The sequence below is a fragment of the Mchenga conophoros genome, linkage group LG11 (assembly GCF_057382185.1).
Source record: "Mchenga conophoros isolate Kocher_MC1m ecotype Shallow Benthic linkage group LG11, M_conophoros_male_GT1.1, whole genome shotgun sequence".
NCBI lineage: Eukaryota > Metazoa > Chordata > Actinopteri > Cichliformes > Cichlidae > Mchenga > Mchenga conophoros.
This window is the reverse complement of record NC_140536.1, coordinates 37,034,106-37,052,018: the sequence shown is the minus strand read 5'-3', so window position 1 is coordinate 37,052,018 and position 17,913 is coordinate 37,034,106. Positions and strand designations below refer to the sequence as shown.

The window sequence follows — 17,913 nt, the reverse complement described above, 5'->3', positions numbered from 1 at the left end:
AGATCCTACGCACAAGAAGTAATGCAGAAAGGAGGGAAAAAGAGAAATGGCAAGAAAGGCATCGTGAGGCCGTTAGTAAGCAGAAGGATCGATTGTGTCTGCATGAGCAACATTCAGCAGCGCACTGAGCAGCAGCGAGCTACTTTAACCAGAGACATACAATCAAAGCAGGGCTGTGATCAGCTCACAGTATAGAGAGCACACGTCGTGCACCGGTCCTGACGCCGCCGTGCAACAGTACAACCCCTCCTCATACAACCGTCTCCGCTGCTGCTGATTAAATAAGACCACACATGCTGGACAGACAGAGCGACGCTCACCCACAGATCCAATCCACACACTCGACTCCACAAACACTTACATGAAGCTGACGATGAGGAGGATGGTGGATATGCCGTTGTGCCCGCCGCCACGCGATCGCTCCCCCAGCTTCATAAACTGAGAGCCTAAAGGACACAACAGTGAACACTTTGTTACTGAATCAATTAGAAATCAGTGAGGTTGTGTTGGACGGCTGGAAAACCGAACACAACCACCAGAGGGCGTTACTGCACAGAGGCGGGACTCGCTGGTTGCGTCTGTATCCGGGCGGACTTACCGGCTTCTCTCGTGTCCCTCTCCTCTCCCACTCCTCTGTCCCCTCGGTCTCCACCACCCGCTCCTCCTCCTTCCCTCTCTCGCTCCCTCTCGCCCTGCCGCCGCGAGCACGTGCGTTTCCTGCGGCGCAAGCCGGGCGGGGTCTTGGCGGCGTCGGTGCCCACCGCTTCGCCTGTGGTCATCACGGTAACCTCAGTCTGCAGGAGTGTCTCCAGCTTGCACACCTCGCTCTCTGCGTGAGAGATTTAAAACCCAGAATGGAAGACCGGAGGGAAAATACCTCGCTCCATGAGGTGTCACAACACGCCCCGAGTCCGGCCAAGTTCAAATTTGATGCAGTTTCAAGAACGTTATCCAAAATAAAAACTATATTTGAAACCTTGGAAAGTGGGACTGGCAGCCCCCGTGTCTGTTTTGTGACTTTCTTTAAACAGAAATGAACTTAATGGCTCCGGTTTGTCTTTTACATAAAGTATCAGCGCACACGCAGACGTCCAGGCGATCTCTTTAAAAGCTCCGGAGACGACCGCGACCAGACACGTACAGAAAAATGTGTACGTCTGCCTGATTACAGGCCGGAGCTTGTGACGGCGTGACAGAATGTAAGCTCTGATATCTGATATGCTCTCTGTCAGCGCCCATGTCTTGTTTATCTGTGGACAGCGTGAGGCCCACCTAAACATCCACTACACTCAGCGCACAAGCAGAAAATGAGTTATCATAATATCATTACAGGGATATTATGTTCTCTCAATCAGCTTCTAATGATTCACGTAATTTAATTCCCCATCAACAGTTTCATTCTCCATATTAAGACCTTTATAGTTATTAACAGAGCTGCAGGAGGAGCTTGGTTCAGGTTTAGTTCTAGTGAAGCTTCCTCATCAGTTCAGCTTCTTTAGAAAATGTAAATATTTAAATTCAAAACCATAAAACCTGAAAGAACATTTTGTTTTAGAGTCACTGCAGGAGTCTCCTCCCCTTTTCCTCAAGCTCCGCCCCCGTCCCTGTCAGTGCCACGTCTCCCAACCAGCCGTCCCACTGTCATCTCACAAAACTTCCCTTTCTCTCTTCCTGCCATCCTTCTGTCACAAATCACTCCTGACGCTCATCTCCACCCACTCCGCCCACTCCACCCTCTTCGTCACAGCTTCTACCTTCAACATCTCTGCTCCTTGCATCATCTTCACACTTTTTAAAGCAAGAAATTAGATTTTTTTTCCTTTTTCTTTATTTAAATTAGACTTAAGAATATTAATTGACTGCTCGTGGTCTCTGTGCAGTACCATCACAGGCCCCCAGGGGGCTGCGTGGACGCAGGTAAACAAGGCCTATATGAAATGGATTACCTAAAGATTTGTTGACATTTGAGACATCTGAATATAAATTTAATGCACTTTGCTCTAAATATAAGCTCACCGTGTTCAGTGTGGTGCAGTGTGAGACAACAGAAGCAAACTATCAAACGTTGTCAGCTCTCAAAGTTTTCTCTGTTCAAAGAACCTGAAGTTGTAGATAAACGGCTCGCGGCCACATTGCAAACCACATCAACCCTCCATCTCTCTGATCTGCAGCAGGAAGCATCCTTTCTTCTTTTAAATTAAGCATTTCCTGTTTGTTTCTCTCAGCGGCTCGGCTGCCCTGACTCACCCATGTGTTTGTAGTACTCTTCGATGCCGCTCCAGGTGTTTTTTTCGATCAGCGCCTTCACCAGGCTCCACGGCTGCTTCCTGTAGCAGATGTCTGAGGAAACTCTGCCAGAGGAGACGCAAAGGAACTTTTAAAGCATGCGCAACATTTTTAAGCATCATTTTTATTCTCTGGAAAGAAAAGCTCTTTAGTTGAACCTGCGCTGCATCACTTTGGTCTTAATCGGGACTTTTCTCAGCTCGTAACTACACACAGGGCCTCTTACATTTTCTACAGTCTGATCTGATAATTCAAACTCAAACTTCCGTTTGTATAAGAGCATTTCACAAAATTAGCAAGCTAGCGTGTTTCAGTCTACCAAAGAACTGCATCAAGTTCAGAGAATTACGCAAGTACAACTATGACTAAAGAGTCGAGCTCTGAATCGGGAGGATATTAAAAATCAAAAATAGGGGCGATTTTGATACCGTTTTCAGGTTAAACGACAAAGTGTGGCTTTGTGTATGTGTTTTAAAGTACAAACCTACCCCACATGGTGAAATGATTCAATATTTCACCCAGAATGCTTTTTTTTTTTAAAGAGCATTGGCAGAAAATGGACGAAACACACAGGTACCCACGCATGTTCCTGTTACTCTACGTCACAGACGTCAAACTTCGATGTATGCCAGAATATTAATGCTTGAAGTTGGTTATGAATGATCCAGAGAGCATATTTAATGTGAACGCTCTCCAGGTGGGAACTTTGACACAATTTCTTGGGAAAGACATCTGTCAAAACAACCGACATCTCATATTTAGGTTCATGTAATCAGACAGAAAGCGACGACCAGGAGGAATATTTACAGCCTAAAGCAGAATGAACTTGGCTGCATTTGGGCTTGAGATGAAGATAACTGGGAACAGGAGAGCCACCGCTCTTACTTCAGCTAAGCTGTCTTCAGGCCATGTGCATAACGGTCTATTGAGAAACTACCGTCTGCTGCTTTTGGTGGAAAATGCTGAAAAATGCTCTTCAGTCTGGGAATGCTACAGTCAAGACTTCAGACATGTGGAGTGCCATTTCTATCACAGTCATGCTCACAGGCTGAGCAGAAATTAAACAAAATATTATTATTTGATTAAAAATTAAAATGTGTACTAAGACTAAACTAAACCCAAGTTTCTTTGGTGTTTGGTGAAAACAGCTGGCCTGACGAGGCTTCGGTCCGTCTGCGTTTTCAGACTTTTGGAGGTTTTCTGAGTCCGTTAAGCTTTTTCACTGCTTTTAATCATTAAAGTGGACCTCGCGCTTCACCGTGTGTGCTGGTGGTGCCTCTTTGAGCTCTTTAACGGATTATCTGACTGACAGCATTCGACACCAGTGGGTGATGATGTCACGGTGGCTTCACCCATGGGCTGCAAACTCCGTCCTGTGGTTCATTTTAGCCGTGCTAAGCAGCGTCTCTGGTACGTCAGCTGCTTATTACTCCAACAGCATTTTCATAATAAGGACTGATTCGAGCACTGGAAGCTAACAGAATATTAGCCTGTAGCCACTTATGCAATCATGACTTCTTCTACTGCTCGTCTGCTGTCGTGTTTGTCGACCTGCTCAGCTCATGTTGTCGTGTTTGGATGTCCTCATTTATCAGGGACGGACAGACGGCGCAGAGCTCTGTTGAAATCTTATTTCCTTTAATAACTGCTTTTATTTTATTTTTTTAAACTGGATATTCTGCGACTTGCCCGTTGCTTTTAGAGCAATGGAAGTTATGAATTTACAAAGTGAAGTGTACTCGATTGGATTATTATCTAATCACGAACGTTACCAGTCACAGTATCATCAAGTAAAGCAGCGCCGAGTCCAACAGTGTTTTCAGTAAGGAGCCCGTCTGATAGAGTGCAGGCTGCTGCATAAATAAACTCGAGTGTTTTTTCAGTTCTTCCTTTGTTCGCTCGGCCGTGGCTCTAAGTGACACCGTGTGAGCGTGAAGAGTAAGCCGGGCGACCTCCACGAGCGCACAAACCTGAGTCGGCTCTTGTGTTTGTTGATGGAGGTGAGGCAGTATCTGTGGACGGTGTAGAAGTAGTCCTGGTATGGGATGCCTGAGGTGATGACCTCCGAGTCCACCACGTAGCACTCGCCCCGGGCGCTGCTTTTCTGCAGCGTCTGTAAGCAGGCAGAAGGTGGAGTTTTAGTGCAATGCAGGATCCATGTTTTTCACTCCACGTAGAAACTACAGGCAGGAAGTGAATCCAACAGAGCCCCACCCCAAAAACCCCCAAAAAACCTAAACATCACAGTTGTATGTCAAAACCTTTCTGAGTCAGTGCTTCATGTTAAACATGCAAAACCACAAAACAACACTAGTAATCATGGTGGCTGCATCCGTTATACGCACTCTGTGGTTCCCTCTGAGGCCCCACTCTGATTTATCAGCAAATCTATCTTGCTCTTCTCTAGCTAGCTGCGGTTTGTTGACTAATGCTGCTGCAAGTTTCCCATGTTTGATGCAATACCTGCATCAAACATGCTACAGAGCTAGCAATCCAAACTGCTCTCTCACAGTAGTTAAACTGTCAGTTATTATGCTCCGTAAATATAATAATCACACCATCATCATCAGTGATAATATTGAAGCTTCCTTTGTGCTCGTATTACACGGTCATGTGGAAAATAAAGACTCTGCAGTGAAAAACTTCTTCTTTGAGGTTTGTGAGCCGCTGTGTGCAGCTCTCCTCAGGTCCTGCCACAGTGCTGCTTCTCTGCTAAGGATCATTGTCCTGTTGCATGGCTCATATCTGACTGCAGAACATTTGAACATACAGTGCTGACAGTTGCTACAAGGTGTTGGTTTTTGGCTTTAAACATCTCCAGTTTGGCCTCATCTATCCAAACATTGCTCCAAACTGTCAAAACCTCTGCAGATGGTCAGTGAATCGAGTGCACCAGCAGCACCTGGCTGCTCTTTATCCTCCTCGTTCCACTCGCACAGGTTCTCAAAAAAGAGGATTTTTTATATTAAACACGTCTAAATGTGTTCAAGTGATGGGTCAACAGCTCAGAATGCTACAAATGCTAATGTGTCCGACAGAACACGTCTCCAAATTCAACTAAAAAGTTAAACTGACTCAAAATTATTGAAGCGTAATAACAGAGTACTAACATCTTCTCTCACATCTCAAATTAGAGCTAGTTGAAGCATCAATACAAAATAAAACCTCCCCTCCAGTTTCTACACAATGAAGCTAGAAACGTTCATCCTGACGACTGACCTGCGTCTCCACCACAGGGGCGGTCTTGGGCCCGAGGGGGTTGTTGAGGGCGATGGTGTAGCTGAGCACACGGCTGGTGTTCCCACTGCTGCCGTCCTGCTGCCATTCACCCACCGACAGGTCTGAAGGGGAGGGAGAACAAAAGTAACGAGAGGGCCCGAGAGACTCGGTGAAAATGGGAGAGCGACAAAAAAGAGAACACGCGAAGCTCCGAATTTATGAATGAAAAGGAAAGAGTGCGAGAGCGAGGAGAGAGAGTCAATGCACGCTCCTTTACACAAAGAAAGAAAGGAAGAAAGAAAGGAAGGCCCCAGTTAGAGCTACAGAATGTCCCTGAGCGAGCTGGGCCTCCAACCAGCAGCCTCACAGCTTCACTTTCATCTCAGCTTCACAGAGAAACACTAAAATATACAACAAATGAAAGCAAAGGCAACTCTGAGTGCCAGTTTATCAAAGATTATAATTTTACAACTGTTTATAACGTGCATAGTTCATATTTCTGTGTAGTTTTCATATTTATATCCTGTACACAGCCTGTACATACTTATAGTTATACCTTCATACCCTGTACATTGTAACATACCCATAATATAATATATCTGTGGATGGATGCAAACTGCATTTCGTTGCCTTGTACCTGTAACATGTGCAATGACAACAAAGTTGAATTCTCTTCTATTCTTCTATCTAGTCTATTCTAAACAGGAAAAGTGACGCAGCACAAAGAAGAGGAGCAGGTTTTTCAGCAGCTCATCAGTGGGACACAGGGTGAGCTTCAGCAGCGTCACAACAGTAATCACATCCCCAAAATCAGATTTCCAGGGGAATTTGTTTTATTTTCATTTCAAACACCGGAGCTACAAAAATGGACGCTGGCAGATCAGGTATCAGCAAACTGAGAATAAGAGTGGATGAACTTATTTTCAAACCTTAACTGTTAGTGTCTCAACAGGAAAAACTCGCTCTGTCACACTAACTTCCTGCAACAAGTTCACACAAGCACTGTGGAGGTTAGTGAAGTTAACTGTGGGCAACATTAGAGCATGACATCATCCAGCAAAGCTACACGGTTAACAGCAGGAGAAGGGACTCAGAGTATGGCTAAGCTATTGATTTAGTGATTAAAACGTGGGCTTCAAACTACAATTAAAACACGACAGCCGAGATGAAACCGTGTGTCTGCATGACTGCGGCAGATTCAGCCCAGTTCACCTTTATCTATTTATTTAGTTTAAAAAAAAGAAGAAGTAATTAAACATCATGGAAATCCACCGAAATGAAACGAGTGAGTCATCAGGCCTGACTCTCAGGAGTGTTTTAACCTACCGGTGAAGTGTCGCTGGGAGAAGAGGTGCTGGATGAAGTGCGTGTCAGCAGAGAAGAGCAGGTCATGCAGTTTGTCCACGCTCATGCGGACCGCCGTGTTGATGAGCAGCCGCCCGCTAAGGTCAGCGCAGAACGCTTCCACCTCACCTGCAGGGCCAAAGAAAAGTTTGTTTTGATGTTTCCACAAAGTATTTGCCTCCACCACGGAGGTTTGCTTTGTTCATGAGCAGGCGCGTCACAGTGTCACTAACGGCAGAGCTCGACCAAACACGGCTAACTTTGGGTTACATGTGTTTTTACATCTTTGCATCTTTATAGGACAGTTTTTGGATGTTCTCAATAAGTAATCCGACTACTCTGAACACTCATCTTTATGTTTTTCCCATTATTGTTAGTTCACAGAGCGAGGGTATCAATATGACCATCTCAGGCACATAAGCCACACCCACCTGCTGTTAAACCTGTTAATGAGCGACAGCCAATCGCAAAAATATTAGCTTAAACTCACAGTAAGGCCCAGTGTAAGTATAACAAGGATTATTTTGAACAGTGAATCATGCAAAGCCACTCTAGCCGAGTCCAAGAACAAACAAATGTGAAGCCAAGAGTCAGCAGGAGAGGTGTAGAGTAAACGTCTACAGCACCATATAACACGCTCAGCTTGGAGGTGATTGTAGATGCGTCAGCTGATCGGGGAACCGTTTCGGTTTGGTTCAGGTCAGATTTAACTGAAGTGAGACAAAGTACAGCATGTTCATGTTTACAAAACCTGCATTCACTGCTGACGTGCAGCGGAGCAAAGAGTTATTGTTCTGAGATCAGGAGGGCAGGAAACCACTTTAATATCATTTGTTACCTACATAAAGGTACCTCTGAGTCTTATTGAAGCTCTAAGATGTTATCAGAATTAGTTTTTAGATGAAATTTATGCCGACCGACAGATTCAAATTAAATCTCTTTTCTTGTGGTCTCTTTGCCCAAACGACACTCACTCTCTTCCTGTGTGTCAGACGAGTTGCTGGGGTCTGTGGGCAGGTCCTCATCGTTGGTGATGTCCAATGACGAGAGGTTTCCCAGACTGGCAGTTGGTGGGGGCAGCATGTGATTGGCTGACTCGGACAGGCTGTCTCCGCCTTCTTCCAGAGTCTGATGCAGAGGAGGCGGGGGAGAGAGAAAGAGCACATGGGAGGGCAGTTAGTGAGGGGTCTGAGGGAGATCACCCCATTGTCATATGACTTGAGAGGCCTCACAGCGAGGCTGGCCTCGTGCTGATGTGGCCTCGGCAGGCATACCACTGTAGCCATCCAATTAATGTGAAACCGGCACAGAGTTGACACAGCGCTGCATTTATTCACTCTGTCAGCGTCGAGATAACGGCTGCAGAGAAACAACCGCCGCCGCAGCAGCTTTTGGCTGATTGGACACAGAGATGAATGCAGACTACACAAATATTTCCCATCAATTCCTTCTTGCCTGGAGGCCTCGTTATTATTTTCCTCCTGAATGTGCTCATAAATGTAGATGTAATCCTTTGAATCGACTAATTATTTGCTTTTTTTATTTTTAAATTGCTATAATAGAAAATAGAAATTCTCACATCTATTGGGAACCATCCCCATCATGTTTACTCCCCTCTAGCCTGTTATTTGCTCATTAATTAGAACAAATAATCGTAATGAATCAAACGTGGGAATAAAAGGGCCCAAAACTGTGTGATCAAGCGTTGGCAGTGCAATTTAAATAAGCTGCTTTTAGCTTCAGGCATGTTTCATCAAATACAGATTCAAAAGATTCAGTTTCAACATGCAGAGCAAAGGTCAGCTGACTCTGCTTCCCAGCCCTCCAGGTATAACAAACAGACAGCCACGTCCTGCATATTAAATAGTCTGAATGTGAAGAACACTCACAAAAGAGGCAGCAGCAGAGGCCGGGGTGGAGGCGGAGAAAGAGGCGTTGGTGGTGGTGGTGGATGGCAGCGAGCTGTGTGAGCTGGGCGGGCTGGGTTCGAGGGGCTCGGAGCCGAGCCTGCTTCCCGACAAGGAGGGCACCTCCACGGGCAGACAGGAGGCAGAGGAGGGCGGAGAGGATCCGCTGAGGCTGGCAGCTGAAGGAGGACTGCTTAAACTGCATGGCACCAGCGGAGGCGGAGAGCTGCCCGCGGAGGGAACGGATACTGAGCTCAGGTCCAACAGGTCTGTGACCGACCCCGACTCCTCTCCCGGCCTGGAGAACAGGGCAACAGGAACGTCGCAGCGAGGGAAAGGGAAAAACATCTGTTAGAGAACCCAGAGTCTTCTTGTTTGCTTAAAAAGATGGAAAAGTGACCCCTAAAGCTACATGTATGTTTAAATGATCGCTAATAAGCTTGTCTGTCATGCCTTCTTCTGTTTAAGCATTTAACCACAATAAAATGACTATTATAGCTTCTGTCACTGCCAATTAACTATAGACGTAACAAATAAGCTTAAATCTCACTGACAGGGACACATATTGTGTCTTTTTCATTAGAGAGTCAACTTATCGTTGACGTGCAGAACTTTACCCAACAATAAAAATGTGACACGAGGAAAAAATAAAAGCAGGTTTTCAGCTTTAACATGGTTAAGACTCAAATAACTCGCACATCTATAACTAGAGGTGGTTACATATAGACACTCACAGCAGGCCGTTCATGTGTTCAGCGGTGGGGGAGACGTAGTCGTCGTCTTCGCTGGTGAGGCCCAGCTCAGTGCCGTAGCACTGGTGCACGATGTGCCACAGCTCTTTGGGGGACAGAGACTGCAGAAAATACAGACATTTAATCATGCACGTTCCTGCGCGGTTCACTCTGCAGCTCTTTGTCTTGTCAAACTGCAAGTGTAGAAACAGCAGCTGCAGGCAATAGGATTTGTGTGACAGCCAAAATCCATCTGTGTGCGTGCATTAGTCTGGGATGTTCACTGTGCAACAGAGTGTGGGACTTTTTATTGATTCTCAATGAGCCTTGAATCAAAATCAATTGTGCAAACATGTTGGACACTTTACGACTCCGTCTGAGGCGACGGTAAATATAGTGCCATGTGGCCCATTCAGAGCACAGCTGCTGTTTTACTGAAAAACACCACAGTTATTATAAATGAACACACCGGTGCTCACCTCAGGGGGAAATGACAATAAAGAAAAACCACTTTTATCCCACCTTGCTGTAACATTTTTGTGTTTTATCAGTTTTAGTTGTGTGAGCAGCGTGCAGTGTTTTATTTTTCCATCTGGTTCATGCTGCAAATATCGAGATGAAATCTTAAACTAAAGTTAAAAACAAGATGTGTGAACACCTGTACACGCCGCAGGCCTGTAAATCTCTAAAAGCAGAAGCCTCTGCATCTTCTGCTCAGAGGAGCGTAAATAAAAGCAAACTGTTCAAGTTAAGACCAGGATGTCAACACTGCTGAAAGGTCAAAGTGGAATCAAGTGTTGATTCACTAAAAGGGAGCCAACAGTAGTCAGCATTACAAAACAGTGACATTCAGCCCAACTTTTATTGCCACTGCAGGGAACAGACACTGGCATGTTGGCAACTCAGCCGACAGCATTGAAAACCGTTGTTAATGAAGGATGTCAATGAAACTAAATGGCTCAAATTATTTACACACTTTCTTAGTTTATCTTAAACCGCTGGAAGGAAAAAATAATCTTTTTTTTTTTCAAAATTTAATAAACTTTGAGCTAATTCAAAGCATGAAAGCCCAATATCCTGCTGAATGCTGATCGGTCTGTTAAGGATTTATTACAGGAATTGTTTCCGAACAATAACTAGATGCTGTGAGTGCAGCTACACCACAACAGAAACATGTATGCACAATAAGCAGCTGGCTGTGGTGGAAGCAGCTGCATTCTTGTCGTGAAGTGGTTTATGTGACATCCTTAATATTTTGTTTCAGAGGGCCGTTCATTCTCGATCATCTCGTGAACGCAGAGGTCCAAACTAAACTAAAAGATTAGTTTGGTTTTTTCCAGGGAAAGAGTAATCAGCCATTATTTTCTCTACCATGTGAGATAATAGTAAGCTGTGTTTCTGCACAGACGCTCAGAGCAGAAAAGTCAGCAGATAACAGTAATTGAAACTGCTCTCTCAGCCCTGTATTTACGACCACGCTTCCTGACACCCTGCTCTACTCTGACATGATAACTACTAGCAGCACAAACCAGCAGGAGGGTGGGAGCGGAGGCTGTACCTTGTCCAGCAGTGCGTTCTGCCACAGGCGGAAAATCATCATGTAGCTGCGATCTCTTGCGCCAAAAGATGTGAAGAAATGCTGAGAGGGTGATTATCAACGCAACAGGAAGGAGGGGAGGAAGAAAAGGAGGGAGAGAGAACAAAAATGTGAGAACAGGTTTGACGGACGGTTTCCCCCCGTTTGCCTCGTCACGGCCGGTGAAGATCGAGCCGAGTCAGCTCGTTTCATAACGCTTCTCTAACAGATTGAAGTGAACCGTTTCAACAGCTGACACTATCAACGGTTAAACCGCAGAATGTCCTCGTAAATCAAAGCGTCTCTTTTATTATTCGTCTTTGACTCTGACCTTCTCGTTGTCAGTGCTGATCTGGATGGCATTTGGGATGAGCTTGGCAGTCTTCTCCTTGGTCATAGAGGTAATGTCCTTCAGCAGGATGGTGATCTGAACCAACAAGCAGAGGAGAAAGCTTTACAGCGTGCAACGCTCTTATCTCGCAGAGGCCATCTTTATTGATCTGCAAACTTCACTCTTATCAGACTGCAGGTGTGACATTAATTAGTTTGCAGAAGGTGTGCGCCAGTGTACACAGTGTAGCTTACAGTGGTTTCCCAGCGGAAGATGTTGCTGTAGAAACACAGCCAATTCTCTGACAGATAAAGGCGTCCCTGAAGCAGAATATCCTTCTGCAGAGCGCAGGAGTAGTCTGAGAAAAGACAGACGGAAATAAATGTCAAAAACAGCCATCGCTGCCACAGATCAACGTCAGACAGGTTGTAAACACCACTTGGCTCTTAGCAGTGGGGCTGGTGGGCAGAGAAAAATGACTGAAACTCTTACAGAGAGTCTACGGCATCATTATGGCATCAGCCTGCGGTCCAGCAGGAGCGATGATGCAGCAAACAAGACTCACAAGCCCTTTTCCATTCCACGGGTCACCACAGTTTTCACGGTTCTCCCATTAGGTACCGGGTCCTGTGACCTTTAGTATCTGCTCGCCCGGGATTCCAAGCGAGCGGGTACTAAATTATGACATCATCAGATTGCATGCCACCGATTGGCTGGCCAGTAGCATCACTCGATGAGTCATGAGAGCATCTCAGCAACGAGGGAAATGGTTTCAAAACCAATGCAGTGGTCCCAGAGCCAGACGAAAAGCCACAGACTGAGCAGCAGGTATACTGTTGCCTCGACGTCCACCTTTTTGCGGGACACACGTTGCTATGACAACAAACACATGTTAGGTAGTACTGGTTTGCAGGGGAAACCCAGTCGATCGAAGTAAACACTAATGGAAAAAGGGGCTAAAGCGTCCAGACTGACACCTGGGAAACACTTGTACAGCATCAGTGACGAACTGCTGTTCCTGTCTGTCATGCTGTTGGTCGTTAGAGAAGATCCAAGTCATACAACAAAGAAGTTCTTTGTAGTGAAGCGAAAGCGAGTTTCACTTCGCAGCCTACGTCTTTGCTTCTCACACGGAGCTTTTTGATCCTTGATGGTTTAATCGCAGCCTTCCTCTTTGTGGTGAACTAATGTCACTTCCTTTCTGCTCAAGCAGACCTTTCAACCAACTGGCATTCAACCTACAAAAAGGGCTTTAACTGTCGCTGCTATGTGCTGCTGGCTTTTGCAGGCCTGCATTCGAGAGCGTCTCCGTGTGTTGAATCTACTAAATCTGCATAGTTCTCCTCTCAGAGCCAAAAAGAAACCAGTGTGGAACCACAGATGGCGTTTCTCAAGCACCTGTGTGCTGTTGGCACACAGGAATAACATTTGTGATTTTCAATAGATTCGACGTCTGCTGTTCATCTGGGTATGTTAGTGGGGGCAACGTTTACTCCACCTCCCCACCCAGCCGCCTCTTTCAGCTCTTGTCCCTATTCTGATGCCCAAAACCACCTCAACCCGAGCAGCAGCTCTAAGCTGAGCACCATGAACCTGTTGCAACTGCAAACCATTCCTTGTACTGTACATCTTAGAGTCACACGTCCTTAAATCTTCTATCCTCCCTTTCCTTATGACCTTCCCATTCCTATGCACTAGGAATCATTTTAACCTCTCAGAAAGTGGACTATTCACGGCCGGCGTGGCCGATTATAAAATCCTGGTGCGCTGGTGGTACTGCACACTTTGTCACATGCTTCACTCACCCACTATAAGTCGCTCTGAGTCAGGAAGTTTCTTGAAGATTTTACGAAAATCTTCGTTCCGCTGTTTGTACGTGGGGCTGAGAACCTGTGAGTGACGACAGGAAAGAAAAAACAGAACATGTTATTCTACCTCACAACCATCCTAGCAGTAAACATCTCGGGTAACACTTGCATTTGTTTAATCAAGAAGAAGAAAAAACAAATTTTTAAATATCACACTAAACCAATCATTTTACTGTCAACCAGTTTCATCTACTGGAAGTAAAAACTGAAAAAAGCCGTTAAAGAAGAAGAGTACTTACGTTGTACCAGCTCTGCATTTTCTGCAAAGAAAAAAAGGAAAACATTTAGTACTCAAAGAAAATCAGTCACAGCAGAAACAGAACATTTTGACTCCGTTTTATGCAACGCTGAGGTTGTGCAGCTTTAAAGGGATGTCCAAACTTTCACCACTTCCCTATTTTAAAAAAAGGTAATTGTCACTGTGCAGCTGCAACAAACCGTCTTGGCTGCAACAGGCTGCTGCCTTCAAAGCGACGAGCCTGCAGCGAGTACGAGGTGAACCCAGAGCCTTCGGGTTACGTGTGCCGTTAGGTAAATTTACTCAGGGCAAACACGCTAACGTTTTACAGTCTCCTGAAAGAACGAGTCAACACTGGAAGAGCTGACACGGCTGAAGTGAGAGCTGCTAAAAATAAACATTTACTTTCACTTATTGTATTGTGTGAATTCACTGAAGACTCAAGACCGTTTTTATTGACATTACGTAACACAAGCGTGTTCAATCAACGTCTGGCAAACACAGAGTTAATATTTAAGTGACCGGATTGAAGCAGAACCGTTTCCTAACTGGTTACTAAACGCTGCGTCGGATCAAATTTTACAGAGTCATGAAGACGCCCGTTTGAATCTCTGATGAGCACCACGAGACTTCTGCAGCACTTTGGAATTTCTGCTTTGATTGCTTATGAAATGCGGTCAGATCTTTATCCAAATCAAAGTTACACAAACGCAATCGGACTAACATAACACACAATCAGTTGTACGTTTTATGACCTTACTGAACACACTGACTCACAATGCAGCAATGCAGGCTAAGACAGCAACCTCTACAGTTTAGTAACTTGTACAAGCTCCTTTTCAGCAACACCTCCATCGGGCATTTCCTGTCTCTTCTCAGTGAAGTAATTCTGGAGTTTTGTGTATTAGAAAAAGAAAAATAATTTCCATGCATCGCTGCCCTCCTCCACACTGGACTCACTTCTCCACACACTTCTTGGACTACATAACACTCTCCTCTCACTTCCAGTACTTGCACTATTCTGTATTACACTGTTTGAGTCCATCTATGTACCACTGTATTTATTTATTCTCATTGTTTTCTACTCTTATTCCATTTCTATTCAAGTACAAAACTGTTGTACTCATCCTTAGTTTATCTTAGTTTCTGTATAGTTGAATCTTTGCTTTTACAGTTTGCAGCTTTGATCCAGGAGGACGATATTTCGTCTGACTGTATACTTGAGTGTATGATGTTGTGTTGATAATAAAACTTGACTAACTGTCAGCTTCTGGGATACAATCCTGAAGGATAGTCGGCTTCTTCCACTAAAGCACCATGTCACAGAGGAAGTGATAGCCAAGCAGCTTGGAAATCATCCAATTAACATTTTTGATTGAGGTCCAGAAAACGTCTTAAATCTTAATCTGATTGAGAACCTATGATCAGTCAAATTTCAAAATTTCAGGGGCCCATAATGCAAAAAATTTCACTTTCACAGTACTGAAGGTATGCCACACTGCTAATGCTGCTAGCCTGAAATCAAAGCAGGCCTGCAGCTATGAGACGAGTGACGGTGATGGAGCAGCAGTGCTAGCACCAGCAGGCTGTTCTCATTTCTCTAACTTGTGCCCCCTCGTCTCCTCTGTCCTCCTGCCTCTGACCGTGTCAGTACATCATGTGGAAGCACGCCTCAGTTCCTAAAATGTATCTGGAGAACGGGGGATTAGACGGAGGTTAATCCTTTGTTGGATGTGTTTTTTCCTGCAGCATAAATGAGGCGTGGCACATAGCTGGATATACACACTGTGATCGCAGGGTGCATGAGCCGATGAAACTTTCTGCCCGTCGCCGCTTGTGTGCGTTTTGTTTTTTTAATGTATCGACGTTTTGTACCATGTTGCAAGCTTAATTAAAAGTAGTCGTAAATACAAAACATGCCAGGAGCATGTCATAGGCATGAAACACAGCTGTAGCTGGGCTATAACTAAACCTGTGAGCAAGTCTCATTTTGTTAAATGCCTGCCGTCTCTCCCCATCTCTTCCCAGCTGTGGATAAATTCTACATACAGTTAAAACTACTGGATGCTTCCTGATGGCACGTGGTGAGGATGAATGGTCCTTTTATGTTCAGGATGCTAGCAGCTCATTGAACTGTCTGTCCCTCATAAAACCTTTGGGGAGCTGGACTCTAGAAGACTTGAATGATTACTTTTTATTCTAAAAAACAGCCAAAGAAAGTTGGTTCTCGTTATATATGTATGTTTATTTTGCTGTTATTTGACGTGAAACTATGTGTCTTTAGAAATGCTGTTGCATCCTCCATCTCCTCCAGGTGTGAAATATGCCGTGACAGTGCTGTGGCTCACAACTGCTTATCTTTAGGAAACTTTGGTAAATGGTAAATGGCCTGTATTTATATAGCGCTTTACTAGTCCCTAAGGACCCCAAAGCGCTTTACATATCCAGTCATCCACACATTCACACACTGGTGATGGCAGCTACATTGTAGCCACCCTGGGGCGCACTGACAGAGGCGCCCCAGGGTTCCTGTAAGGCTTCCTGTTTAAACAAAGGCGTCAGATTCAGTTTCATTATGGGCCCCACTGCAAACAATGATAATCAAGTTAAGGGCTAGACGTATAATTTAATAACATATTTAATTTAGTCACAAACTAATGTCTCATTTAGCATTTTCACACGCTTGAATATGACAACGTTTATCAAAACATTGTTTTTTATCATGTAGTTTATCTCTAACACACAGAGCAGCTGTTTGCCATGAAAGTAAAACTCAGAAACTCAGTGCTGTAGCGTCACGTCTCCTTCAGCTCAGCTCTGAAGCCTCCCTGACTACAACTCCTCGTCTTTGCTGCCGTTTGGCTCGTTGAAAACAGAAAAGGTGTCACGGCAGATGGACACCCGGCTCTCTCGCTGCATTCATTAAAGACGTGGGCGACCTCCCACGTCTAACACTTTCATTTAAACTGTCTACTTTCAGCACCAACTTTCCTTCTTGTTGCATTCTGTTCTGTAGTTTCTCAGCCGGCAGGTACGTGCCTGTCTGTTTAGGTTGGCGCTTGCACAGCTAGAATTTTACTAAGATTTGATTGAAATTGGTGAATGGACAGGTTGAGGCTGACATACGTGACTTAAAAAAGGACAGTCTCAAGTCAAATTGCCATGAGCCTAGCTGCATTTATAAGGAGGGGAACTGCTCTGCATACCATCGAGTGTGTTTAATGTAGCTACTTTAGTCTGATTAGATAAAGCTAATTAGAAGATCAGAACCACCGTTTTTAGCAATCAATGCAGAAAATCTGGATGCAAATGCAAAGTGTTTATTGCGTTTTTATTTCTGCAAACTGAACACGGACACAGCCTCCAAGCTGCATGTGGCGAGCAGCAAAGAGGCGACTGCTTTATTTGCACAAAAACCTCTGGTTATAGAAGTCTATGGGAAACCGATGCTACTCCACACTTGCTCTGTGACCTCATTAAACACTTTCCCGATGACTTTATGGGTCATGTCAGTAGCTTCAGCTCATATTAAATAAAATATGAAGCTCACTTTGTAAATTATGGTCATTATTAGAATAAAAATGGAAGATTGTTGCATAACAACGTGTCTATGACAGTTTGTTAGTCCAGTTTCAAAACACCAAGATGGCAGCGGTAAAACATTTGTGAGGTCACAGTTGCTGTGTCGATCAGTCTACGATTCACCTTAGCAGATATTTTCACTTACCTTGGCATTGCGGCTGAAGTGGCGAGAGGCGATTGGGTAGGCAGACGAGAGGGAGGAGGCAGAGGGTATGGAGGGGAGCGCACCGTCCGAACCAGCACCTCCTCCACCTCCACTGCTGCTCTTCTCTCCTCCAGCCTCATTCTCACTGGCCCTGCCTCCCCCGAGGACCCTGCGCCGCAGGGAGGGAGAGCTGCCGGGGGTGCTGCGTGGAGAGTTACTGGCCGTACTGGAGATAAAAAGAGACAGGAAAAAAACAAAACATTCAGCTGAGGGGAGAAGAGAGGAAACCGCTTCACATTTCATTGCTTGACTTGCCCAGTGAGTCTTTCATGTCGTGCTATGAAGAAAAGCTGCAGGCGTTTCTCATTTGATGATAAAACGCCATCACAAAGTGCCTACTGAGGACCAACGAGGGGCCACGCAAGGCCAGACCTATCAGCTAAAGTCATTTTGACTGGTACAGATAGACCGGGGGGGCATTTAAATCCAGTTAGTAAAGGGTGTTAAGACCATCCAATCAAGACGTGCAACTTTGAAACCCAAGAGCCACAAATTAAACACCAGCAGGTCAGAACGACAGCGTACGAGCTTCAGTTTGTCTCTGATTCAGTTCTTTAAGTAAACAAGTGAAAAGTCAGACACAAATTTAGATGAGAACATAAGAAGGTCAACGGCGACAACAACTT

General features: G+C 45.0%; 1 protein-coding gene across 7 annotated transcripts in view; it reads right to left on the bottom strand.

Annotated features, from left to right (window-relative positions):
* gramd1a (GRAM domain containing 1A) overlaps positions 1–17,913 on the bottom strand; it is a 43,621-nt gene that overhangs the window by 3,431 nt on the left and 22,277 nt on the right. For 6 of the 7 annotated variants that reach the window (XM_085292771.1, XM_085292776.1, XM_085292777.1 and 3 more), the window contains 15 exons: positions 17,228–17,453; positions 13,502–13,522; positions 13,200–13,284; positions 11,649–11,752; positions 11,395–11,490; positions 11,046–11,126; positions 9,491–9,609; positions 8,739–9,054; positions 7,824–7,977; positions 6,832–6,978; positions 5,506–5,627; positions 4,257–4,399; positions 2,248–2,351; positions 599–829; positions 362–446 (listed from right to left, as the gene is read on the bottom strand). In XM_085292771.1, the coding sequence (XP_085148897.1) occupies positions 362–446; positions 599–829; positions 2,248–2,351; positions 4,257–4,399; positions 5,506–5,627; positions 6,832–6,978; positions 7,824–7,977; positions 8,739–9,054; positions 9,491–9,609; positions 11,046–11,126; positions 11,395–11,490; positions 11,649–11,752; positions 13,200–13,284; positions 13,502–13,522; positions 17,228–17,453 (2,034 nt within the window). Of the gene's footprint in view, positions 1–361; positions 447–598; positions 830–2,247; positions 2,352–4,256; positions 4,400–5,505; positions 5,628–6,831; positions 6,979–7,475; positions 7,560–7,823; positions 7,978–8,738; positions 9,055–9,490; positions 9,610–11,045; positions 11,127–11,394; positions 11,491–11,648; positions 11,753–13,199; positions 13,285–13,501; positions 13,523–17,227; positions 17,454–17,913 lie in introns of all 7 variants that reach the window. The other variant, XM_085292778.1, reaches the window with a different exon arrangement.